This window comes from Pipra filicauda, unplaced genomic scaffold, assembly GCF_003945595.2.
Source record: "Pipra filicauda isolate LSUMZ 115617 unplaced genomic scaffold, ASM394559v2 scaffold80_size11013439_pilon, whole genome shotgun sequence".
In the NCBI taxonomy this organism is placed as follows: Eukaryota; Metazoa; Chordata; class Aves; order Passeriformes; family Pipridae; genus Pipra; species Pipra filicauda.
The window spans coordinates 6,402,810-6,427,763 of NW_024104987.1; the positions used below are offsets into that span (position 1 = coordinate 6,402,810).

The 24,954-nt window shown below is 57.2% G+C and overlaps 3 protein-coding genes across 3 annotated transcripts; all 3 read right to left on the reverse strand.

Annotated features, from left to right (window-relative positions):
* Nucleotides 1-381: 381 nt before the first annotated feature.
* XYLT2 (xylosyltransferase 2) lies at nucleotides 382-12,901 on the reverse strand. Its single transcript, XM_027749848.2, has 11 exons — nucleotides 12,761-12,901; nucleotides 7,619-8,090; nucleotides 6,994-7,169; nucleotides 6,492-6,694; nucleotides 6,040-6,120; nucleotides 5,674-5,890; nucleotides 5,110-5,286; nucleotides 3,955-4,217; nucleotides 3,647-3,842; nucleotides 2,885-3,218; nucleotides 382-2,541 (listed from the first exon to the last, which is right to left on the reverse strand). Exons 1-11 carry the CDS (start codon nucleotides 12,893-12,895, stop codon nucleotides 2,219-2,221), a joined length of 2,577 nt encoding a protein of 858 aa, XP_027605649.1. The 5' UTR covers nucleotides 12,896-12,901; the 3' UTR covers nucleotides 382-2,218.
* Nucleotides 12,902-15,122: 2,221 nt separating this feature from the next.
* LOC114003132 (CMRF35-like molecule 8) lies at nucleotides 15,123-20,306 on the reverse strand. Its single transcript, XM_027749792.2, has 7 exons — nucleotides 19,996-20,306; nucleotides 19,545-19,883; nucleotides 18,718-18,844; nucleotides 17,623-17,729; nucleotides 17,013-17,065; nucleotides 16,303-16,440; nucleotides 15,123-16,021 (listed from the first exon to the last, which is right to left on the reverse strand). The coding sequence occupies exons 1-7, from the start codon at nucleotides 20,033-20,035 to the stop codon at nucleotides 15,887-15,889; spliced, it is 939 nt and encodes a 312-aa protein (XP_027605593.1). The 5' UTR covers nucleotides 20,036-20,306; the 3' UTR covers nucleotides 15,123-15,886.
* A 25-nt stretch (nucleotides 20,307-20,331) lies between these two features.
* Nucleotides 20,332-23,911, reverse strand: LOC114003025. Its single transcript, XM_039390291.1, has 5 exons — nucleotides 23,884-23,911; nucleotides 22,922-23,257; nucleotides 22,655-22,718; nucleotides 22,332-22,429; nucleotides 20,332-20,963 (listed from the first exon to the last, which is right to left on the reverse strand). Exons 1-5 carry the CDS (start codon nucleotides 23,909-23,911, stop codon nucleotides 20,332-20,334), a joined length of 1,158 nt encoding a protein of 385 aa, XP_039246225.1.
* Between the last annotated feature and the right edge of the window lie 1,043 nt (nucleotides 23,912-24,954).

The window sequence follows — 24,954 nt, forward strand, 5'->3', positions numbered from 1 at the left end:
TGCTGGGCTGGGCTGGGCTGCGGGAGGCTTGTGGCCCCGCAGGCACCAGGAGGTGCCCGCTCATTAGCTAATTAACACCTTAGTTAAGTGCCATGTCAAGGCTAAGTAGTCCGGTACCTGCAGGGCACACGCTGCCAGGGTGTAACCGGGCTCAGCCCCCGGCTCCGGGCCGTCGAGCTCTCACCCTCCGGCCACATGCTATGAAAATCTCAAACTTGGTTTTGGGTCATACATTATCCACACGAGCAAGGTCACTCTGCCTCAACACCCCCACACCACCTGCCCCGGTGCCCAGGAGGGATTTACACCCTCACTGGGGTGAGCCCAAGCTCCCCCCACCCTTCAGGCCTTCCAGACCACCACAAAAACCAGACACAGGACTGTAGAGATATAGATATATTTGTGATGATGTTGCATATTTAAGACAACTTTACATAATGCTTCTGACACAGAGTTTTGGCATCCTCCCCTGTGTGGCACCTCTCCCCTCCCACATCCCTCCACAGCTCCTGGAATACCCCAGGCAGGAGTGGGCACAGGAGGGATGGGCCAGGTGCCAGCAGGTACCTGCCCTCACATACCAAGGTCTCCATCCCCTCCATTTTACAACACACGTCTTGCAGCACCAGCATCCTTAAATCTGGAGACTGGGAGGGTGAGACCTGCCAGGCAGGGGGAGATGGGACACAGGAGGAAATTGAGGATGGCACAGATCCATGGAGACAGCAAAACCCCACCGGCTCCTGAGACCCTGCCTTGAGCAGAGGGTTGAGCCAGACAGGCTTCAGATAATCCCCAGCTGTGATGTGTCTTCCCAGGGTGAAACCAAACCCAGACTTCTCCAGGCAGCATCAGTCTTGGAGAAAAGAATGTTGGAGGCAGACCGCCAAGGACATCCTGTGAGGACAGCAGGGAAGGGGGATGCTCCATTGCAACTCTTCCCAGGAGGAGGTGGTGTCTCTTCCCTCCGGAGCAGAGGGAAGCAGGAACAGCAGAGAGCGGGTGGAGCTGGCTGGACCTTGTCTCGCCGCTTTGCTTTTTGTCCAGGGAAGCACAGCAGGTCCCAAGAGCTTCTGCTGACGCAGGAGAAAAGAAAAGGTCGGGCCAAGGAGCTGTGGCATGGGGCAGCCCCCCAGGCACGGCAAGCTGCTGTCTCATCCGCAGCAGGATGTTGGCTCCGTGGACGATGTTTTGGCAGGGGATGGGGGCATCCCTTTGCTGGAGCAGAGATGAAAGTGGTTGAGTCTACAGCGGCTTGTTGGCCTGGAACCACGCACTGAGCGCTCCCCGTTCGCTGTCACACAACACACCAGGGCTCCAGACATTTGGCACAGTTGGGCAGCTGCCCCATGGGACAGGCAGCACCTCACAACCTGGGGCAACCCTGCCCCAGGGCAGCAGGCTGCGGGTCCCCAGCAGCCCCCAGCAGGAAATGGGCAAACGGCAAAACAATAATAATAATTAATAATAATAAAAAAATACGTAAACAACCCAGCACCCTGTCCTGTAGCACCAGGACACCTAAGAGAACAAGGTACGTTACAGTCTGAGGGGAGATGGAGACACAAGGATTTCCCGGCCAACGCGGGCCCTCGTCTCTATTGCACTTTGCATCATATATATTTCTCTATATATATATTTATAAAAATACAAACTAAAGGGCTGGGGTGGAGGGGATGAGATGCAAGCCCTGGGCCAGCAGCAGTTCTGTGCACATAGCAGGCTTTGACTTGTTCTGCTTCTGCCTGTCCCCAGTCCCTCGCCAGCCCCCTGGGGGGGCAGCCAGCAGCAATGGCCTGGTCCTGCTGAGCTCCAGCCCAGGGCTGGGCAGGGTGCTGAGCTGGTCCAGAGCCTGCCCACACACCAGCTGTCCCTCCCTCCCTCCCACATCACTCTTTCCTGAGGCTCCAAGGCCTGGAGTAACAAACACATAGCTCTTCCCAAGCACCAGACATGCCCTCACAGGGACGGGCACCCCAGCACGCTCTCCCTGGCCAGCAAGGGCCCGTTCCTGGGGAGGTGGGCAGACCCACCTCATGCTTCTCCCTCTGCCCAAAACACCCCAACAGGAGAAGGTTTTCCCCTGCCTGAAGGTTCCCATTCTCTCTTCCTCGAGTGACTACAGTGCAAATGGCACAGGGTGATGTGGTCCGGAGACACCCCATGCCAGAGATGGAGGATGTTCCTCGCTCCCAAGGCCGCCCCCCGGCTGCTCCTGCTACCTCAGCCGCCCGTCGGGTTTGACGGGCCCCAGTTCCGATTTGGGGTCCGGGGAGAGAGAGCTCCAGGACGTTTTGCTGCAGGTCTCCAGGGAGGTGCAGGCGGAGGGGCTGCTGACACAGACACCTGCCACAGCCCAGAAGGTGCCGACGGCAGTGTCCGCCCAGTCCTCCAGTGCCTTGCCCGTCAGTTGCGCCTTCTGCGCCGCATCCTCCTCCGCCGCCTCGGAGCGCGGCAGGTTCAGGATCCCCCCCAGGCCCTGGAAGTTCTGATCCATGTACTCGTTGCGGGGGGGCCCACCGTGCAGCCAGTTGCTGTCGTCTGGGCAGGACAGGGAGAGAAGAGAGAGGGGATCAGCAGCGCAGCAACATCCCTGCAGGTTCTACCTCCCACTATGGTGGGGCACACCACCTCATCCCTTTCCAATCCCAGCTCCCTTCCAGCCCAAGGACTGGGATGCTGATGCAGGAAGGATCTGACTGACCTGCCAATGGGCCCTCCACAGCTGCCCAAAGGCCCAGTTTAAGGATTCAAGTGGGCAAGGGGACACCAGCAGAAATGGTTCCTGCCTTGTCACCAGTTGCAGCCCAGAGGCCAGCACAGGGGGATGCACCTTGGACCACCCACGGGGAAACCCTCCTGTCCAGCCCCAAAGCATCCTCACCTTTCCTGAGAGGCTGCTTGCGGTTGAAGGTCTGGGGCACCACCAGGAACTGGTTCTCCCCCAAAGGCTCCCAGAACTGGAGGAGTCGGATGGTCCAGATGCCGGGGCGCAGTGGGTGGTTGAGGGGGGGCTTGTACTGGGTGAACTCTGCCTCGGCATCCACCGTGATGTCGTAGGAGGCGGCAATGACGTAGGTGGGGTCGATCCACACCACCGTGGCTGTCAGGTTGGGGCCCCGTGACCACTTCTGCATGGCCACCGGCTCATCAAAAGGCCCCATCAAGCCTCCAAAATTGCGGAACAGTCTTTCCTTGGGGTCCCACTCTGTGCCCACCTGGAGGGACAGGAGGCACAAACAGTGGGATGCTGGGCAGAGAGAGGTTTTTTTATCAGCTGAGGTTTTGTGTTTCACCTGTCCGAACCAGGGAAGGCATTAACTTTGGAGCCCAAAGCAATGGACAACCCACCCGCCATGGCTCATGTGCCTGAACCCTGTCAGTGCTAATCCAGCCCTGGGAGGCCTCCTGCAGCTGCAGGCGTTGGGCACCATGGCCTCAGCTCTCCCCTGAAAGATCCTCTGTAGGCCTGTTCCCCACCAATCAGCTCCACATGCCACACAGAAACCAAACTCCCAGACAAAGGTTTGTTCTCAGACATAGTGGCAGCACTGTGTCCCTCTGTCCCCACGACGTGGTGCAGGTGGGGGAGAGGAGGAAGGGCTGCACAGAGTGGGAGAGCCAGGCAGGAAAGTGCCCCATTTACCTCAAGGTTTTGCAAGCGGTTTGCCTGCCCTCCGTGACCTGACAGCTTCAGAGCTCCTTGGGGCATCATCCACACCTCCAGGGACTCTGCCTGCCCAGTTGCCAAATTCTGCACTTCCTGCATCACCAGGTAACCCTGGAAACGGTCGTCATAGAAATATAAGTGCACACTGGAGGGGAAGCCCCGGGGTTCAAATCTGGATAAAGAGACAGAGAGAGAGGTTGCACGCCTTAGCATTGGCATCCTCCCAGCACGAGGTGAAGGCTGCCACTTGGAGCCTGGAAAGAGCCCTACAGCAAACACCCCACCTGCAGAGCTTGTCAGCCTTCACTGCCGGCGTGGACGCGGCTTTGTGGAGCCCCAGCCTGGAGAAGGCTGTGTAGAAGGTGAGGGTGACATCGCTGAGCCCGCTGAGCCCGTCCACGCGGTCATAGACGTTCTCCCAGTACGCCTTGAGGGCCGGTGTGTTGGGGGGGTAGCTGCCGTAGAGGTGTGTGTCCAAGATCTCCAGCACCTCCTGATTCACTGTTGACTCGAACTTGCGGGCGAAGAAGGTGGGTCTGGAGAGTTGCTGGAAGAGCACAGGCATTTCTAACAGTGTTGGCTTCGCTCGCTCTGCCCTCCCACCCCAGCAGGAAGAAACGCTGGGACCCATCCTGTCCCCTTTGAGGGCACAGGCTAAGGAGCAGCCCAGCCCAGCCAGTCTGTACGTGGGATCCTCTATGACAGGATCAGTGGGAGCACATCGAACGCTTACTGGTAATGCAGATGGGTTCCCATGTCTCCCACTGCCGCCTCCTTTCTGTGCTCAGAAGCAGCCATGTGTCATCCAGCTCCTTTGCTGCAATCTCTATTCTGATGGGCCCCCACCCCGCAGAGCTGCTGCAGAGCCCTGCACAAGCCCTGGCCATGTGGCACAGCCTGCAGGATCAGGGCTCTGCTCTGGGCTCTGCAAGCCCAAGACTGCTGGAAAATCCTGCCAACTGCTCTTTTCAGAGCTGGGTCTACCTCCCCCAAGCCTCCCGTGTTCAGTCTACATCCCCATGCACTGAGAGCATGGGAGACAGTTTGTCAGAAGGCATTTTGTCCTGCCAAAAGCGGCAGCACTCCAAAGGGGTTTTACCAAAAAGGTATTTGCCCCAAGTGATAGGTCTGCAGGGAAAGAGCAGGAAAACAGGAGAGAAAGTCTGGGAAGAGGAACAGCACTGCAAGCAGAAGCCTGGCTGCATGGCAGGACAACCAGCACAACCCTGCTGCCCGAGTGTTTACAGACATGTCAACACTGAGCCCCACAGCGGCTGGGGAGCCAACCCTGCTCTGGTCCCTTGCAGGGCTGGGGTGCAGCTCGTGGGGGCATGCACAGCAGCTGGCACCGCAGTCCAGGGTGCCCGCGGGGCAGCTCAGAGAGGAGAGAGACAGGGAGCAGGGGAGAGAGCAGGAGGAGAAAGGAGGATGTTTTTCACCTGTAGCCGGAGGAAGTCCTGGGGTTTGAAGTCATTTGGGGAGCACCCGCACCAGTCGACTATGTGTTTATATTGGCACTTACAGCCCAGCTTCCGGTTCCAGTTGGTCACTCGGAGGTTGTTATCGACCAGCGTCTCACAGGCATGGCTGTTCTCCAGGACAGTGTGGAAGAAGGACTGTGCATGGCAGAGAAGGGACACCCAGTGGGGATGGAGGATGGGTGGTTAATGGAGACCCCCACCCGTAGAGGAACAGGACAGACCTCGACTGCTCCTGAACAGCTTATCCCTGTTCCCAGCACAAGGCAACACGTAAGGGACCAGGCTGTGCGCCCACACCAGTCCTTATCTGGCCCAGAGGGGCGTCTGGACCTAAAGCAGGGCTGGATCTAAACATGACCCTTGGCCTGTCTGATCCTCTCTCATATCTGTCACGTCTGGACGAGGGGAGGCACAAAGCAGAACCAGCAATGCCCTTTGCAGCTACCCAGGGATGAAGTGGAACAGAGATGTTAAATACAGTGGTAAGCAAACCCAGCCTGTGCCCTGCAGGCAAGCACCCACCTCGGCTGGCAGGAGCGTGTAGGTGTAGAACTGGCGCAGCTGGGACACGAGCTGGTCGTCGGTATAGACCACGTACTCCACGAAGCTGCGCGTCAGCGAGAACCAGTCGGAGCCCCCGTCCACCACGATGCCCTCGGGAATGTGGCGCTCGCCCAGCCGCCACATGTGGGAGTCACACTCGTGGAACAGGCGGTCCAGGCCCTGCTTCTTGATAAACCTGCCAATGTGGATGAGAATGAGGAGTTAGAATTGTCAACCACTTTGCTAAGTGCAGCTCCATGCAGAACATCCCCCCTTGCCCAGCTGTTTCTGAAATCCCTCCTTTATCTGTTCCTTCAGCTCAGCTCTGCCCTGAGCTGGGATTACCTTGCATTGTCTCGGCCATGAGACTTCAGGAAGTTCTTATCTCGGTATTTGGACAGGAACATCACCAGCTCCTCATTGGTCCTGAGGTGCAAATTAGGAATCATTAATGCCTCGGGGGTGAAGCAGCCAAGTAAACACTCATAATGCAAGAGCCATCAGACACAAGGAGCCTAAAGCTGTTTGGTGGGTGCTGACTCAAAGCCTTGTCCTGTCACTGGGGAGACAGACACAGCCTCTCTGCCGTCTGGCGCCTCACACGTGTGTTCCCCTGCAACACCCAGACCGCAGGAATAAACAGCCTCCGGCTGGGCTCCTCCGCAGAGATGGGACCAGCCTGGCCCTGGAACATCATCACCAGCACGTGGGTGCAATCTCCAACCCCATCTTCCTCAGATCCCTGCTCCTCCCTGCCCCTCCCAAGGCTGCTGCCCGAACACCTCCATCGTCCTCACCTCGTTGGGTAGTCGGTGGCACTCAGGTTGATGAAGAAGTCCCAGGGCCACTCAGACAGTTCCAGCAGGTCCTTCATGCTACGCAGGTACATCTTCAGCAGGCTGGCACCTCCCCAGATGGTCACCATGCGCCAGGGTGTCACACGGATGTTGGGGTAGTGCCGGGCCAGCTCCACGGCCTCGCGATGGAGGTAGTTGGAGCGCTGCCAGGGAACAGGGCTCACCCTCAGCAGGGAGCTCATCCTCCTGGAGCCCTGCCCTCCTTGCCACTAGCCCAGGGTCAGCCCTCGCAGGAGCCTCCATGTGGAGGGGAGCGATAAGACTATTCTGGGCAGGGGGGATAGATCCTGCTTCTGTGGGGTTGCAGAAGCAGAGGCAGGAGGGTCACAGCTCCACAGCAGTGAGGACCAACCCTATCCAACCACTTCCACCCAGCTCTGCTTCCTGTCCCAGTGACTGATGCAGCACCATTAGCACCCCCTCCCCTCACCCCAGCACACACCTTGTCGACGTGGATGTAGAAGAAGTGCTGCTGGTGGTACACGGCCTTGATGAGCCGCTTCAGCTGGCGGATGGCCCTGCCGTGCACGACCAGCATGTAGGCGATGCGCACGGGCTGGCTGGGGGGCACCTGCTGCAGCCGGCTCTCGTCCCACTGGATGACAGGGCTCACCTTGCCTGCACGTGGAGGGAGAGGGCTGTCAGCCACCCCCAGCCTTGGCATCCACCACTCAGACCTCCTGAGCAAGGCAGGGGACAGCAAAGAAGCAAAAGGCCTCAGACAAACCCCAAACTGGCTGCAGTGGCAGTGAACGGTGGCACACCCCCCACCTTGTCTTACACTGACAGGGGCACTTTGAGGGAGGGGCTGTCCTTCTCTGCCCCCTCAAAACAGGAGATGCAGCTGGGCGGGGCTCTGACCCCTGCAGCACTGCGGGCTGGGATGAACAGCCCAGCTTAAAGGAGGCTGGCACAGCTTTGATTGGATTACAGAGGCAGCGGTAATCTGGGAATCAGTGACAGATTGAGGCCGCTTGTTGCCAGGTGGGTCAGTGTGGTGACATAAGGAAGGCGCCTGGGATATTCCCGATGCCCAGGGTGAGCAGGAGCACCTCAGCGGGACTCACCAGAGAGCTGGCAGTGGCGAGGCACGGACTGGGGCATGAGGCTGCCGGCCCGGTGCAGACACACCACGTTGGCGATCTCCTGTTGGCACTGCTTGGTGCTGGCGCGGGCCAGCGCCGACAGGGCGTCTTTGCCCGTGATTTCGCACTTGGGGGTGAAGCTGTTCTCGGTGGGCTGGGGAGCCCCCTCCACGCTGCCCGTGTCACCCTGCTGGAAGACGGCCAGCTGGGCCTCCCCGCGCAGCTCCGTCAGGTTCCTGCGGCTGGAGGAGTCCGGCGCGGCCGGCAGCCTCCATCCCGGCCTGTGTCTGGCAGTGACGGCTCTCACCACCTTGGACACCAGTGCCCCGGGGCTGTCCAGCCGGCCCCGCCACCGCCCGTGCTTCCGGCCGGCGCTGCCCCGGCGACCAGCAGAGCTGTCCGAGTCCTTGGAGCCATCGCTGCTCTCGGGAAACCCAGCTTTTTTCTGCCGCTCCTGTTGTGGTTCCATGTGGATGCAGAAGAGAGGACAGACAGCATTAACTCGGGCCTGCTTCCCCTGGCTCTGCCAACATGCTCCTTGGAGCACCTCTGTTCCCAGTCCCCACAGAGCTCAGCGCTGCAGCATAGCAAGTGCTCCAGGAGCAACCACTGTGCAGCAAAGGGCATTACACAGCCTCCTAAAACCCCAGGCTAAGACCCCACAGCACCCTCCTGCATGGTTCTATGCCCCAGTCACAGGGACAGACCCCTATATGCCAGCAAGGGAGACTTCAATTTGCACACCCCATCATCACAGCACCTGACACACACAAAGGGTCTTGCTCTCTGTGGCTGGGCTTGCTGCAGACTAAACTGCCACAGTGGGTTGTGCCTGCACCAGCCACCCTCCAGGGTCCTGCCCACATAGAGGCATCCCTAACAGTGGAGACAAGCACCAGGCTGCACTGGCAGTCGGTGGTTATTTTACCAGGAGGTAAATGGACCAGCTCTTCCCTGCCATGACCACGCTGTGAGCCCAAGCCCAGCACAGCCAGAGTCCCAGGCAGTCACAGCTGTGCTCTCTGGGCTGAAAGCACCAGAAAGGCATCAACTGAGGTCCTGCCCACACTCCCTTCCCTGGGCCCCAGCTCCCTGCACTGGGCTGGGGCAGGCACTGCCATCACCACTTCCCTAGAAATCCAGTTACAAACCCTCCCATGGAGCCAAGCGGATGTGTAATTAATTATGCTTCGTTACCTCTGCCAGGCTGGCTGATGAGCCAGCCTTGGGGAGAGCAGGGAGTTGGGAAGTTTGGATTCAATGCTCGTGGGAAAGAACTTTCCCAGTAAGTGGTACCCGTGGGGCTGTGGCTGTGTGCTCCCACTGCAGGGGCTCCCAGATGACAGGTAGGCAGCTGCCTGCTCCAGCCAGGCCTCCCACGGTTCTCTCACAGCACCCCCAAACCCTGACTGCCCAGTCACTGTGCCAGGCACCACAGGGGGCTGCGAGGCACACCCAGGGGTATTCCTGGGCAGCAGCATCTCATGAGGATGGGCAGATGTCTCACAAGGACAGCAGGACTAAACTAGCCCCCAGCACAAGGAACCCAATGGGTGTAGCTCCTGGGAAGGTCACAGCCAGGAGAATGCACACAGTGGAAAGGCTGGAAAGCATCTGGCATGATCTGCCTGCTCCACAGTCCCTGAACTACCCTTATTGTGGTGGCACAGCCTGCAAACCATGGCCAAACCACTGCTTAAATCCCAAGGGGTTGGTTCAGCGGGGATGAGCCGAGTCCACCTCCACCCAGACATGCGTCACAGGCGGGCCGAGACAGGCAGCAAACCCTTCATTGGTCACCAGGCAGGACCATCAGTTCCACAGCTATAAACCTGTTTTCCCCACCAAGCACCACAGGAGCAGGCAGTCAGGAGCTACAATCAAGGAGTGACTCTTCCATGGGCTCAGCACCGTTCCTACAGGAAGAGACTCACTGGTCCTGCTCGCACCCTCCACTCCCCAACACACCTGACTCCAGGGATTCCCCCCATTTGATGCTCACCCCTGGTTACAGTCCTGCTCATCCCCCTGGAAGGAGCCCTGTTCCCAGCTCACAAGCATGCCTGGCTGCCTTTCCCAGTAGGGAAGTTGTTAGAAGCATCGCCAGCTTTTCCGGAGCTGACAGCTAACGAACTCAAGGGTTTCTAATTACTGCACCACAGCAGAGTAATCCCTCCACCCCAGCCTGGCAGGGAACAGCTCTGGCCACATTGTGCTGCTGTATTTAAGACTCATGTGTTGGACATTTGGTGAGGCTCCCCATCCCCATCTCCTCCTCCTGACACACACAGATGACTCCAGGCACCAGCCAGAGGTCACTTAGAATCACAGAATCGAATCGTTTAGGTTGAAAAAGCCCTCTAAGATCATTCAACTGTTAAAGCACAGCCAAAGCCACCGCTAAAACATGTCCCCCAGTGCCACATCTACACATCTTTTATATACCTCCAGAGACTGTGACTCCACCACTTCCTCACCCAGCCCTCTCCAGGGCTTGACAACCTTTTTGTTGAAGAAATTTTTCCTAATATCCAACTTAAACCTCCCCTGGCACAACTTGAGGCTGTTTCCTCTTGTCCTGTTTGCTTGTTTCTTGAGAGACTTACCCTGTCCTGCCTCCCCTAGTGTGACATTGCCACTCCACAGTGCCACAGAGCTGTGGGTCAGGTATCTACCTGCACCCAATCCCCAGCACAGGTCCAAGCTCTGCCATTGTGAGGAGCAGAGTTAACAGCACCTGGTGTCCTGCAGGATTCCCCCTCTGGTTGTCTGACTCCAGTGTCTGCCACATATGAGCACCCATCAGACAAAATCAGCACCAAAACTTTCCAAAGTCACCAGAGGAATCCAGAACTAAAATGGCTGGAGTCAGCCCCCTAAAAAGAAAAGAAAAAGTCGAGGAATCTCTTCTCTAGAAGAGAAGACGTTTCACAGGAAGCTTCTCTGGAGCCACAGCACACAGTGGACACCAACACACAGGCCCCAGAGAGATGTCACCTCCTGCCTGGAAGGGTGATGGAGACAGATCCAGCTACTCCTGCCCTGCACACCATAAAGCATCTGTTTGGTGAATACAGGGAGCCTGCAGGACCCCACAATCAGGCTTGGGAAGAGAAGGGATAGATCCAAGCAGCACAGCCGGCTCCACAGTGCTTCCAGGACTCAAGTCTCCCTTTCTCTCTCCATAGCCAGTCACAGCCCATTCGTGGTGGGGATGAGCTGTGTCCATTAGTGGGAAGGAGCCATTTACTCTGGCAATTAAGAGATCCCAAACTTCCCCAAATCCTTCTAGGCCCACAAGGTCAGGCTCTCCTGGGAGTGTTCCTCTGGCTTTACCAGAAATGCCCTTAGGGGAATGATGACTCCTCCAGGTCTGGCCAAAATCAGAAGCTGCAGGAGGGCACAGAAACCTGCCATTTTACAAGAAATAAAGGTTAATTGGACTTTTCCCAGCTTGCTAATGGGTTTGGGCTGTCTGTAAAATTCGCCATCATTCTTGCCTTCTCCAAAGAGGCTCATCAATTCCCAAACCCTGGAGTCAGGGCTGCTGGTGGTGAACCATCCCATTTCCAGGCATGGGGACCCACGGCCAAACCTGTCAGGTGCCCAGCTCAGTTTTGGGACGAGACATGGGGAATTCAGGCAAGGACCAAGGCAGAACAAGCCAACCCAGGAGGCTGCACAAGGCAGGAGCAGAGAAAAGCAGTACAGGATGGTGCAGAGGAAAAGGGAAGACAGGACAGGTGAAGTAATTTGATCAAGGTCACAGAAAAGGGAAAGGAGCAGTCGGGCACTCCTTGGTGCCAGATCAGTCTGCTCTCATGCTTGCAGTGCCTCTGGATCATGGGCAACTCCATGTCCTCTCTGTTGCCACATCTATTCCCTGGTTCTGTGTCAGTGATGGGTGTATGGCAGCACACAAAGGTGCTCATGGCCGTTCCCCATGGCCCAAGACTTCCTGGGGCTGGGAATTAACCTGCTGAGTGCGTGGTGTCACCTTAGAGACCTTCCCTATTGCAACGGGCTTCCCAGTTCACCTTCTCACCTCTTTGCTCTTGAGGAAAACTTTCTAGACCTGCTGACCATGGGATCACCCTCCACACCAGGAGGTTTCAGCCACTGGTCCACTGGTCCATCCAGACACACTGGACCTGGATACAGTCTGGGCAGTACCCAATAAATAAATAAATCCAAATAAGCAACCCAGAGACCAGGAGCTTTGTTTGAAGGTGGCAGCAACATCCTTCAGCAGCCTGAGCCTCCTTGATACCTGCTCTGTGCCTGACCTTGGGCAAACTCCTTCAGCAGCCTGTGCCTCGGTTTCCCCACAGTCACAAGAAAGCAGTGACGCATTTCACCCCAGCAGAGTGTTCTGGTACAAAGACAACAGGGACTCCAAAAGGTCCTTGTTCCCTCACACTTCACAGGGATGCCCCTGACCGGGCCAGGTACACAGGAGCTGACACAAACTTCCCGAGCTGCTGTGTGTGCCATCCCAGCTCTCTGAATTCCGTGTTTTATATTTGGGTGCAGCCGACCTCCTCACAGCATCCTCCAGATCACAGAGAAGTGCAAGACCCCCATAAAGCCTCCCACACTCCCTCCCCCATACCAGACTCCAACCCCTCTGGGTTACAAGCTACAAGCTCCCTTTCTCCGGTGCTGTGACCCTGCACTGCTGCAGCTGGAGACCCCTCACAGGCGACATCCCACTGCCCATCCCAGTGCCCCTGTCCCCATCAGCCTGGGGCTGTGGCCCCCTCTCCCCAAGCCAGCGACCCCATCCTGGGTCTGGGCCTCACCAACCCCACAGAGACACCCTGAACGTGGGGGGGAGCACGCCCTCTGTGCCCCCCTCCCAGCTCCAGAGCAAGAGGTCACTCCGGTCCCCCCAGGGCACTGTCCCCCAAGGGTCTCCCCACAAAAAACACCCCCTTCCAGCAAGCACCGCCCCCCCATGACTCCTCAGGCCCTCAGCCCACCTCAGTCCCCTCAGGCCTCCCCTGTCCCCCGCGTCGCCCTCAGCCCTCTCACAGCCCCTCCATCCCCTTCGCCGCCCCCCCGACCCTTCACCGACCCCCCGGCAGGCCCCGGGCGGCCCCCCTGCTCCCTCCCGCGGCGCACCTCGGCTGGCCCCTCCTCGTCGAGGCCGGCGGAGCTCCAGAGGACGAGCCCCTGGAGCAGGAGGATGGCGAGGGCCGTGGCGGCCGCCAGCCGGTAACGCCGCACCAGCTTCCTCGCCCGCCCGCCGGCCACCATCGCCCCGCCGGCCACCATCGCCCGCCGCGCCGACAGCGCCGCTGCGCGTGCGCGGGCAGGGCCGGGGCGGGGCTTGGGGAGGGGGCGGGGCCAGGGGCGGGGCCGAGGAATGGGGCGGGGCCGGGGTGAGAGAGCGAGAGTTTGTGAATGTGGGTGTGTAAATGTGCGTGACTGTGTAAATGTGCGTGACTGTGTAAATGTGCGTGACTGTGTAAATGTGTGTGTGACTGTGTAAATGTGTGTGTGTGTAAATGTGTGTGTGTGTAAATGTGTGTGTGTGTGTAAATGTGTGTGTGCGTGACTGTGTAAATGTGTGTGTGTGTAAATGTGTGTGTGACTGTGTAAATGTGTGTGTGTGTAAATGTGTGTGTGAGTGTGTAAATGTGTGTGTGTGACAATGTGTGTGTGTGACTGTATAAATGTGTGTGTGTGACTGTGTAAATGTGTGAGCACTGTAAAAATGTGAGCACTGGGATGTGTGTTTGTGTGCAATTGAATGTGTGTGTGTGCAGTGGGATGTGTGTGAGCACTGGGATGTGTGTTTGTGTGCAATTCAATGTGTGTGTGTGCAGTGGGATGTGTGTGAGCACTGGGATGTGTGTTTGTGTGCAATTCAATGTGTGTGTGTGCAGTGGGATGTGTGCGTGCACTGGTATATGTGTGGGATGTGTGTGCACACTGGGGTGCACGTGTGTTTGTGTGTGCTGGGGTGTGTGTGGCCACACGTGCACTGGCAGTGTGTGCCTGTGACCACTGGTGTCAACCTCCCTCTCATGGGCAGGGACACCTTCCACTAGCCCAGGTTGCTCCAAGCCCCATCCAACCTGGCCTTGGACCCTTCCAGGGATGGGGCAGCCACAGCTTCTCTGGGCAACCTGTGCCAGGGCCTCACCACCCTCACAGGTGAATTTATTCCTAATATTTAACCTAACCCTTCCCTCTGTCAGTTTGAAGCCATTCTCCCTTGTCCTGTCACTCCACCCCTTGTCTAAAGTCCCTTTCCAGCTCTCTTGGAGCCCCTTTAGGGGAAGTATTTCAGCAGGGGAAATAGGAAGCAGTGTCTGGATGGCGATAGCAGCTCCGGGGAGTTCCGTGACCCTCTGTGAGCTGCCCAAGCAGATTATGCCAATACAGCAGAGGGAACACTGCAGCCTCAATGGCCCTGAGGGTTTAAGAGGAAGAGGCTCTGATAAGAGGGGCTCCCCGGGCTGCAGAAGGGCTCTGTGCAGCCTGCTAAGCTCTGGGAGGGCTTCCCCTTGTACAGGAGCAATTTGGTCCATGCCCGTAAGAGCTGAGAGCTGCAGGATTGCCTCAACATCTCCACAACTGCCTCAACATCTCCACATCAGCAGGAAAAGTCTCCCCACATAGAATCCTTTAGGTTGGAAAAGTTCTCTAGGATCATCAAGTCCATCCATTAACTCAGCACTGTCAAGGCCACCACTAAACCATGTCCCCGAGAGTTACACCTACACATCTTTTAGGTACCTCCAGGGATGGTGACTCCCTCATTTCCTGGGCAGCCTGTTCCAATGCTTGACAGCCCTTTTGGTAAAAAAATTTTCCCTAATATCCAAGCTAAACCTCCACAGGCACAACTTGAGGCAGTTTCTTCTCCTGTTGCTTGTTACTTGGGAGACCAATCCCTACCTGGCTACAACCTCCTTTCAGGTAGTTGTAGAGGACGAGAAGCTCCTGCCTCACCCTCGTCCTGGTTGCAGTGTAAATCAGCATCCCTGCCCTGAAACCAGCCTAGTTGCACAGAGTTACAGCACCCAAATTCCCATGGCAAGGGAAAAATCATCTCTCCATGCAAAACCACTTGCATGGGACAGTGTGTGTGGAAGAGCTCAGGTATTCTGCTCCCAACCCACCACAAATAGGTGCCCAGATCCATTTTTTGTGGGAGTGGGTTGTCCTGACGGGTGAATTGCCTGGTGCTGAGCAGGAGTTCATGCACTGAGAAGGGCACTGGCATGCAGGGGCAAGACCCTGTGGGATGTCCCAGCAAGGAGCAATGCTGCAGCATGGGTGGGAGCTGCAGGTTTGTACTGGAGCCCCAAGAGTCCTCACCTCAAAGATCTGAGTTCTCACACTGCTGGAGCCCATCTGAACACGAGCTAGGGGCTGGACCTGCTTTCAGGGTGACACTCTGCAATAAACCCTTTAGGAGGTGGAAACCTGCTGTACAAACACAGCCACACACACCATGGTCGATGCCATCAGATTCTCACTTGCTGTCGCTGATAAAGCAGCAACATTTGACACAGAAGAAGGTATTTAGTGGGTGCCAGAAAAAAAAAGCTATCAGCAAAGCAGAGATGAGCAGGGTGATATTTACAGCCCCTGTGTGTGCTCCCAGGTCAGAGGTGGTGGGAGAGAGCAGGAGGAAACCTCCCTGGGGGCTGTGCAAGTGTGGTGTTTGGGGAGAGGCCATTTCTTCACCAAGACCTTAATACCCCACATCCTCCACCCAAGCACCCTGTGCAAATGCACTTGGATATAACATTTCCCACTGTCCTGCTTCCCAGGAGCTGCCAGCTGCCATCAGCATGAAAAAAGTCACTCTGAGGAGATCCGTGGGTTTGGAAGCTTCACCCCCCAAGAACAATGCAGAAGGGCAAGTGGGACAGGTGGTGGGTTCAGGGAGCCAGCCCACCCGCAACCCTCAGCCTTGCCTCCCCCTCCCAGCTCCCCGACACCCTGCCTGGCAGGTCACTGGCCTGGACTGCCTCACTTCAGGGGGAAAATTTTCATTCCCAGCACCACTAATGTATGGATGAGGACTCCAAATGCAAAGGGATGATTTTATCCTCATCCCGCTCCATGTCTCCTCTCAGTGTTGCTCCAAGGAAACATCCGAGCCTTGAAGAGCAGCAGCTCCACTGTCCAGCCAGCTCCTGCCTGAGTGCAATGCCAATGCAATCCCCTCCATGCAGGTCCCAGTGGCACTCCTGGCAGCAGAAGCAGCCCATGGGGCTGGGTGCTGGCTCACACTCCCCCAGCTCTGCTCTCAGGCTCCTCACTGGGCCGTGGAGCTGGTGGCATGTTGCTGTAGATCTGCTCCTGCTGCGGCACACGCTTCTGCACTCTGGCATATATTGCCTCTGATTCCTCTTCCACAGGCTGGGAAAGGAGGGGGATAAACAAAAAACATCCTTTGTGGGGCTGCTCCAGGGAAACACTGTCTGCTGGAACCTCTCTCGGCTGCTTTAAGCACCCAGGAGCAGCCATGGGGACTGGAGAGGGAACCCACATTATCCAGGGTCACTTGCTCTCCAGTTTGGTGAGCCCCTTTGCAGCCCCCTCCCTCCCCACCCAGCCTATCCCACTGCCCACGCCATCACCCACCCGCCCCAGCTTTCCCCCCACCACCTCCAGCCCGGCACTGCTCTGCATTCTCCTACCTTAGCACTGTGCCTGACTTCCATGTACTCGATTGTGGAGTTTTGCAGGCTCCGGAAAGCCTTGGCGTTGCTGTACAGCTGGCTCTCGGCTGTGCCCATGTGGTGGTTAATGTCTGCATAATTCAAGGCATCTGCTCCCTGATGGAGAGGGATGAGCTCTTAACCTGCTGCCGCCTGCATCCACAGGGGTGGGAGCACCTCCTGCCCTGCTGCCTGTCCTGATGGGTGCTGAGACTGATGGCTGCAGGAGCACTGGGTGGAAATAAAACCTGAAGCAAGGGCTGGTTCAACATTCCCCAGGGGAATTCTAGTTAGTGACACCAGCCTCTCCTCAAAATCTGGCAGATAAAATCAGAAAACGCTCTCCAAGCAGTGAGCAAAGAGCAGCTGCTCCACTGCTGCCTCAGGTGTGCTTTGCCTGTTTCCCAAGCCTGTTTTACTCAGAGGAGCAGCTCCCATGCTTGGAGGGGCCTGGGGGCAAACCTTTTATCCCAATCCTAAATTCTCTTCCCGGGAATACTCTGTGATAGTCACATAAAAGCCCTGTTTGTGTCTTTCTGTTGGCGAGCAGTGCCCAAAGGATCCCTCCCAGCCTAAAGCACCATGAGCCAGGCTGACAGTAGAGGCTCTGGCAGCTCAGGGTGTAACGCTTCCCCTCTCCATGAGAACTTGGGACATGGCATCCCAAGACCTCATGAGGTTTTCCTTACTGTATGAGAAACACTGCGAGTCCTGTCCATCTCTATGGCTGCTCTGGAGAGGGCTGGATGGAGCACGGATGTGGTTAGACATGAGTGAAAACAGAGGAAAAGAAATTAATTAAGAAACTGCACTGCCACTGCGAATCTCACCGTAAAGCAGGAAAGGAACCTGTTATCCTGTGAGCCATCCAAACTGGAGCAGTTCTTCAAATAAAACCAGACCCCACCTGCCAGCTGGCAACGTCCTCTCCTGTCCCCCCCACATCCTTCACTCTGGCCTTAAACTGTGTCAAGCTTAGTGCAAGCCTGGCCCAAACAAGTGAGCCCATCTGGGGAAGCTGATGGTGCCCAGACAAACACAAGTAGGTGCTGTGCCAAGCAGCACCCACCCCAAGGGCTGCCATTCCCTGCTCCCATGGGGATGAGACCTGTGGGATGGTCCCACCGTTCCCTCAGGGCAAGGAGTCCTCCTTGGTGGAGGTCTCAGTGAGGGATCAAGGAATTGGATGGATCAGGGAGGGAATGGGGGAGAAAAAAAATATAGAGGAAAAAATAAATAAAGCAAAGGCAGGTTCTGGAGCAGAAATAGGGTGTGTGTGGCAGTGGCAGCTTCTCTCACCCTTTTTCCTCTTCCTGGACAGTATTACCAGAACAGCAGCAGCCACAGCAAGCAAAAGAAGAACTACTACGATGCCCGGAGTGAGGATGTGCTCAACCACGTTCAATCTGCAAGAAAACAGGAGTTTCTGTTCCCACACTTCTCAAGAGGAACCAGCATAGAGCAGGGTTGCGGGAAGTGGCTGTGGGTGACGGGGCTTTCCCTGGGAGGAAGGACAGCAGGTGTGGGGCAGTCAGGCTGCCAGCTGAGCACGGAGCAAAGCAAACCAAAAACTGCAGAAGCAAACTGACACTGAGGTCTGAGAGCTGCTGAGTCTTCACTGGTTTAAGGATGGGTTCCTGGACCTAGTGTTGCTCTGGTTTAGCTCCACTATTTGTTGACCTTGTTTTTAATGGGTAAGCAGGCAAAGTTGGTGTGCCAGCTATCCCTGGAGCATGCTAATGGGGAGCCTCAGCTTTGCCTGCTGAGGCATCACCTCCCAGAGGCAGGAGAGAATGAGGGAAGCTCTACAACTCCTGTTTAATGCTTTGTCCACTATCTCTGCTGGGCTGTGTGTGACTACAAAGCAGAACAGGACACTGGCCTGCATTTGGTTTCCCAATAGCAAACACTGCCTCTGAGTTTTGGGGAAGGAAGTGGGGTCAGGCAGAAACCACTTCTCCTGTGGCAACAGCTCATGGCTTGCTTAAGCTGCAAGATGGACGGGAGAGAAGCAGGGCTTTTCTGGGGCCATGTGACCAGAGACACTGGAATTATTGTCATAGAATCATAGAATTCTTTTAAGATTACCTAGTTCTAATCTCCTGCCATGGGCAGGGACACCTTCCACCAGACCAGGTTGTTCTGAGCCCCATCCAGCCTGGCCTGGAACACTTCCAGGGGTGGAGCACCCACAACTTCTCTGGGCAATCTGTGCAAGTGTCTCACTACCCTCTTAGGGAAGAATTTTTCCAGGTGGAGTGGTCTCTAAAGGTACAAGCAGGATGCCTGGATCCTTAAGGGAGCTGTGAAGAGTCTGAGGGTTGCAGGGCTCCAGCTGCACCAAACAAATCTTGTTGAGGGAAGTGGCTGCTGTAGGCAGGAGCTGCTACTCACCTTTGGTTGCTGGACGGATTTGACGTCATGTGCACAGTTCCCCCTTGGGAAGTTGTCTGTGTGGGGCCTGTTACAGAGCTAGTGAGATCGGTGTGCTTGTTTGTGGTGGAGGTTGATGGTGGGGTGGCTGTAATGAAAAGAGGAGAGGCTTGTTTGATCTGTCTCTGGGGGGGAAAAATGCTGTGGGTCTTTCAGCGAGTCAGAAGTGACCCACTTACTGTCACCCAAGGAGTAGCTGAAGGACACCCCTTGAGGTGGGAAGGCTGTAAGATCCTACCACTGCCCAGGAGGCTTTTCACAGTCCTGGTCCCCCTCAAAACATGCACAAAACAGAGTTCATCCTGCAGGAAGGGGGTCTGGGTACCCCATGACTCGTTCAGTACTAACACAACAAACCCATATATGTGTCCTGCCATGGGGGCTGATCCCTAGCAAGGCAATGGAGAGGGATGTTCCCAAAGCCCAGGGCCTGGTGCCCAGAGGCTCTGCTTGTCCCAAGTGGGAAACAAGGCAGCACAGGGGGGTGAGGAATTCCCCAGTGTGATGCAATAAGGCAAGGACAGCACAGACAAGGACAGCAAGATCTGATGAGAGGGAAAATGAGACACAGAGAGCAGGTAGGTGCATCCCACCAATGGCTGATCCTGGAGCACTGAGAAGGAGCTGTGGGGAGATCTGGGCACAGGGAGTGGGTGATGGTGGCACCTGCTGCACTGTGGTGACATTGGGCACCTACCACCTGCAGGCTGCCCCTACTGCAACCCTTGCTCCCAGTACTTGGAGGGGGACACATCAGGGCTGGACCTGGGGGACCAACAAGTACTGACCTGGCAACACAATCACCTCCACTTCATCACCCCGATCAAATTGGAGCCTTCCCGTTCGCACCCCACAGAAGTAGATTCCCGCATCCTCCTCTGTCAGATCCTCCACAGTCACTGTGAACACCAGGTGTGTGCGGTTATCCCGGATGGAGAATCGGCCCTTCCGCACCACGGGCTGTGACTCCGAAGTGATGATGATGTCCTTAGCACAGGTATAAAATGTTCCCGGGTTGCACCAGAACTTCGGGTTCATCTCCTGGCCGGGCCGGTACTTGTAGGTAACTGAGAGGGACTCCCCCACGAATCCCTGCACAGTTCTGCGCCAGCCCATCGCCCCATAGCCTGAGGAGACAAACGGAGCCGCGGAAGTGCTGCCACCGCACCGACACCTCCCGCCCGTCGCGGCCGCCCCCACGGGCCACTCCGGGAGTGGGGGCCTCCGGCGAGACCTTACCTGGCAGCAGAGCCCAGGCGAGCAGAGGCAGGAGCTGCATGGCTGCTACGGGACGGCGGAGCTTGGCACCCTGGTTCCTCGGCAGGGAGCCCCGCCCGCCCCCGGGGCCGCCCTGTCGGGGCGGAGCGCGGGGACCCTCGGGGCTGCCTGACCGTCGGGGCTGCCGGAGAGACAAGTCGGGAGCGCAGGGCGGTGGCGGGGAAGCTTTATTGGAGTTGGCGGCAGCAGGAAGGGCGCGGCGGGGCCCCGGTGCTGCCCTCCCTGCCCACGCCGTCGGGGCCGGGGCGGCCCGGGGCCGGGAGGCATCGGCCGCGGCCGAGGGGTCCCGGCGGGGGCTCAGCCCCGCAGGCTGACCCAGAGCACGGCCGCGCTCATGGCCAGCAGCGCCAGCAGCTGCAGCCCGGCCAGCACCGGGAAGTAGCGGAAGGAGCCACGGGTTCCCTGCGGAGCGTCCGGCTGGAGCGTCGGAGTTGCAGGTGTGAAGGAGCGACGGATGCAGCGGGTGCCAGGAGGGCACTTTGTCCCTCTCCATCTCCCCTCGCTCAGGGTGACACCTCCTCCCGTAGTCTGTCCCCGGCCCCCCAGCGCTGTGGTCACTGTTGCTGGGGTGGAATTGTGCAGGGACTGACCTGGCAACACGATCACCTCCACTTCATCACCCCGATCAAACTGGAGCCTTCCCGTTCGCACCCCACAGAGGTAGATTCCCGCATCCTCCTCTGTCAGATCCTCCACAGTCACTGTGAACACCAGGTGTGTGCGGTTATCCCGGATGGAGAATCGGCCCTTCCGCACCACGGGCTGTGACTCCGAAGTGATGATGATGTCCTTAGCACAGGTATAAAATGTTCCCGGGTTGCACCAGAACTTCGGGTTCATCTCCTGGCCGGGCCGGTACTTGTAGGTAACTGAGAGGGACTCCCCCACGAATCCCTGCACAGTTCTGTGCCAGCCCACCACCCCACAGCCTGTGGAGACAAACGGAGCCGTGGCAGTGCTGCCACCGCACTGACACCTCCCGCCCCATCCCCATCGGATGATCCAGTGTGAGTCTCTGGCCCCAGGGATCCCCTCAGCCCTACCTGGCAGCAGCAGCCAGACAAGCAACAGCAGGAGCCACATGGACAGGGTAGCCTGGGCCACAGCTGGGGCAGCCCTACTGCTCCTTCTATGTTGCGTCTCTAGGGCTTCGCTTCCTCTTCTGCCTGGGATACCAACTCAGTTACTGCTGGGCGTTCAGCAAAAGTGTGGGGTTTCCTGTCAGCTGCCTTCCTGCCTTGCCTGGTCACTGAGATCACTTGTTGTGCCCCCATGGCAGGACACAGTTCTGCCTCTTACCGCCACACTGCCCAGCCTCTCTCACCAGGCACAGCACCTGGTGGGGGACCTGCCTCTCAAGGGATGGCTCAGCACTGCACAGGGACCCCCTGAGCCCCATATAAGTCTCCAGGCTGGGGCAGTGCTCCTGCATGGCCACCCTGTCCTTCCCGTGGGAATGCATACGAGGAGTCCCCGCCTCCTGCCCCAGTACAGCTGGAGATGGGCGCTTGTCCCCACTGCCCTTGCCAGCACGTCCCCCCAGACAGTTCATGTCCCCCCAGCACAGTCCCTCTGTGGCTTAGGATCCTATGCCCTGATTAGGTCCTCTCAGGCTTCCCCCTGTGTCCCATCCCCTGCAGGTGCTGTAGTGGTGGGGACAGTTGTGGAAGGACACTCGTTCCCAGCTCTTGCTCAGCTGGAGATGGGCATTTGGTGGCATCAGACAGAGTTGGCAAGGCTGAGGCTCTGGGGGCTGAGGGCTCCTCTCCTTGTGCCAGGGCTTAGCTGGGTGATGGTGGATCAGGTGCCAGCATTGCCCCTGTGATCCCGTATCTCCCCCAACCACAATGCAGTGTGTCCCCACACAGTGTGTGCATCAGCACTGACAGCCACGGGCACCCCGGGCCGCACTGGCAGCTGAAGGAGGGAGCATGTGGACAGACAGACAGGCAGACAGGCACCTGCAGGATACCAAGGCTTTATTGCAAAATTGTCTTTGTTTGGCAGCTGCAGCCCAGCAGACACAGGCTCCCTGCACTCCAAACTCCCCTCTCTCTGGTGCTGGGGCTGCCAGGAGGGGCCAGGGCTTCACAGGAGGGAAGAATCACCGGGAGCCAAGCACCTCCTGGCACAGGGCAGCCGTGATGGGTGGCACGGCCCCAGCAGGGTGGGAGGAGAGGGGACAGGAGGGCATCCCTGTGGCTCCAAGGTGGCTGGGAGAGGAGGTGGGCAGCCTGGTGTCCTGGTGCTGCTGGAGGCCTCAAAGAGCTGTTGGTTTTCCTGGTTGTGGCTCCTACGCCGGCTCCTCATCCAGGCTGCCCCACACACCAGGGCCAAGGCTATGAGAAATTTCAAGCTGAGGAGGAGCAGCAGGTGGGTGACACTGAGCTGGTACCTGTATGGAGAAAGGAGATTATGCTAGAGCCTGTGTAGGGTCTGTGCAATGAGGATGAGGACTGGGACACTGGCATGTCTGCCAGCTGCCCTGCTTGCCCCTGGGATGCTCCTTGGAGCTGCTGCAATGGAGGGACACACAGCTGGGAGATGCATGCAGGGAAAAATATGGTTTTGGCCAGGGGATGCTGCTGGGGGCTTGCCCAGATCCCAAGCTCTTACTCACAGCACTGGAGGCTCCCCACGGCCACTGGAGCCCACATCGCTGCCTTCAGTTGTGGTTGAAGCAGCTGCGAAGGAAACAGAGTCAGAGCAAAGTGGAGACCCACCCCACACATCCCCTGTCCTGCTCCCTGCACAGGGGTCTCTGCCCTGACACTGCGGCCACGGAGGTGCAGCAGGTGGAGATGGGGGTATCCAGCAATGCCATGGGCACTGTGGGGGAGGAAGAAGAGGGAGGTTACTGCCAGCTTTGCTTCCAGCCCAGTTTTACCTGCAGAGACCATCACCCTGGTGGTGTGGGATGTGCTGAACCACAGTTTCCTCTTCACACCGCAGGAGTACCGGCCTGCGTCCCCCAGCGTGACTCCACTCTGTGTCACCGTGAACGAGTGTGCTGTGTGGTTGTCCCTGATGGACACCCTGCCCTGTGTCACCATCACCTCTGAGCCACTGGTTTGGATGATGTCGGTGCAGCAAAACCAGAGGAAGCTCTGGCGGCACCAGTACTTGGAATTGAGCTCATAGCCTGGCTCATAGCTGCAGGACACTGCCAGCAAGCTGCCTTGGTCAGCTGTCACCTGCTTGGGGCCTTTCACTGCCCAGACACCTGTGGGGGACACAAAGAGGTGCTGCAAACACGTCCTGGCATTGCCTTGGGGAACCAAGAAGGATCTGAGCCCAGGATTCTTGGGGGCACCCAGCCCCGAGGGAGGCTGTGTCTGTGCACCCGCTGTGCCAGGGAGCAGCGCTGAGAGGAGATGTCCCCAGTCAGGAAAAAAAGAGCCCCCATCTGTGTGTTATTAAAAGAGCAAAAAGCCTTATTCCCAGGGTTCACATGACAGCAGTAGAAGCACATCTCAGAGATCACCCCCCGTAACTGCCAGAAGAAAAGGTCGGGATCAGCTGGGCTCTTGCCATGACCATGGTGAGTTTCCTGGTCTGGCTTGGCCCCAACCTCTCCACAGCTCTGCCAGAACCCCTGAGATGGAATTGCCTGACCTGTGTTCTGGGCTCTCACCTGGGAAAAGGATCCAAACCAAGAAAATTCTCATTTTCCAGCTTCTTGTTCCCAGAGTGGATTTTTCCCCGTGGTTAGTCATGAAGAACCTTGCAGGATGGAGCCAGGTCCACATTCACTTGGGTGTCCCGGGAGTTTTCCAAGCCTTATTCTCCTGTCCCTTCTTTGGGCAGTGCTTACCCACAGATGACCCTGGATGTCTTTTTTTAAGTTACTTGTTTCCTCCCCTTCACCCGGGCCCATGACTCACCCTGGGGTGTTTCGTGAGAGAGACTCTGCTTTTCCTCTGAAATAGTCACTGGGTTCCCAGTAAAATGTGAAAATGCAGCAGCTTCCTCTGCTGCAATGCCCATCCCAGTGGGGAGCACAGCCTCTTCCCCTACGCAGAGCCCAAAGGACTTTGGGGAGCTTTGCGGGGGGGCCAGGCCAGAACAGGGGTGCAGGGACTGGGGTAGAGTGAAGGCAGGTCTGCCCCTGTGGATGGGACTGACAGAATGCTCTCCCAGTTGTGATGGACTGGGATAACAGACCGAGATGATGGACAACCATCCCCCTGCACTGCTATTCCCCGGCTCCCAAGCAGTGTGAGCTGGGCTGCTTTTGTTTGTTTTCTCAAGCAGAAATGTCTCATTTCCTCCCTAAACCACCTTCTTCGGCACAGCCTGGGGGTTTTGAGTGACAACAGTGTTTTAAATGCTTCCACTAAAAGTTTCAGAAACCCAAACACAAAAAGCAAGGCCTCTTCCCTGGCAGCTGCCTTGCTGATGGCTTTCTTCCGATATGCCCCTTGGAAAGAGCAGAAAGCACAAACCTCTGGCATCCCCTTCCCTCTCTGTCCCTCATCATGGCAAGAGCAAGCTCTGAGTTTTCCTTTTGATCATGAAATAACCCCTTCATTTCCATCTTTCTGGCTGTGAGCCAAGACTCTGCAAGTAACAGCAAGAACCAAATTCAAAAAAGTAGCTGGAGGTGGCAAACCAGCTTTCTGCTGAGAAACTTCCCACAAAGACTGTGCAGCTGGGGCTCCAGCCACTTTGTCTTCCTTGGGCATGCATCTCTGCCACTGCTTGGCAAAGCACGGTGAGTCCTTCCCACCCTTCCCTCAGAGCAGGAGGATTGGGAGAAGCGGCTCAGAGGTAGAGGCTCCAGATGGAATGTGCACAGAAAAGGTGCCTACATTCTTTACTGCATGAGGATTTCGAGGACAGCTCAGTTACCCGAAAGCAGCCAGAAGCACTTTTTCAAAGAACCACTTTGGTAGAGTTCCTGGGAAACTTTTCAAGTCA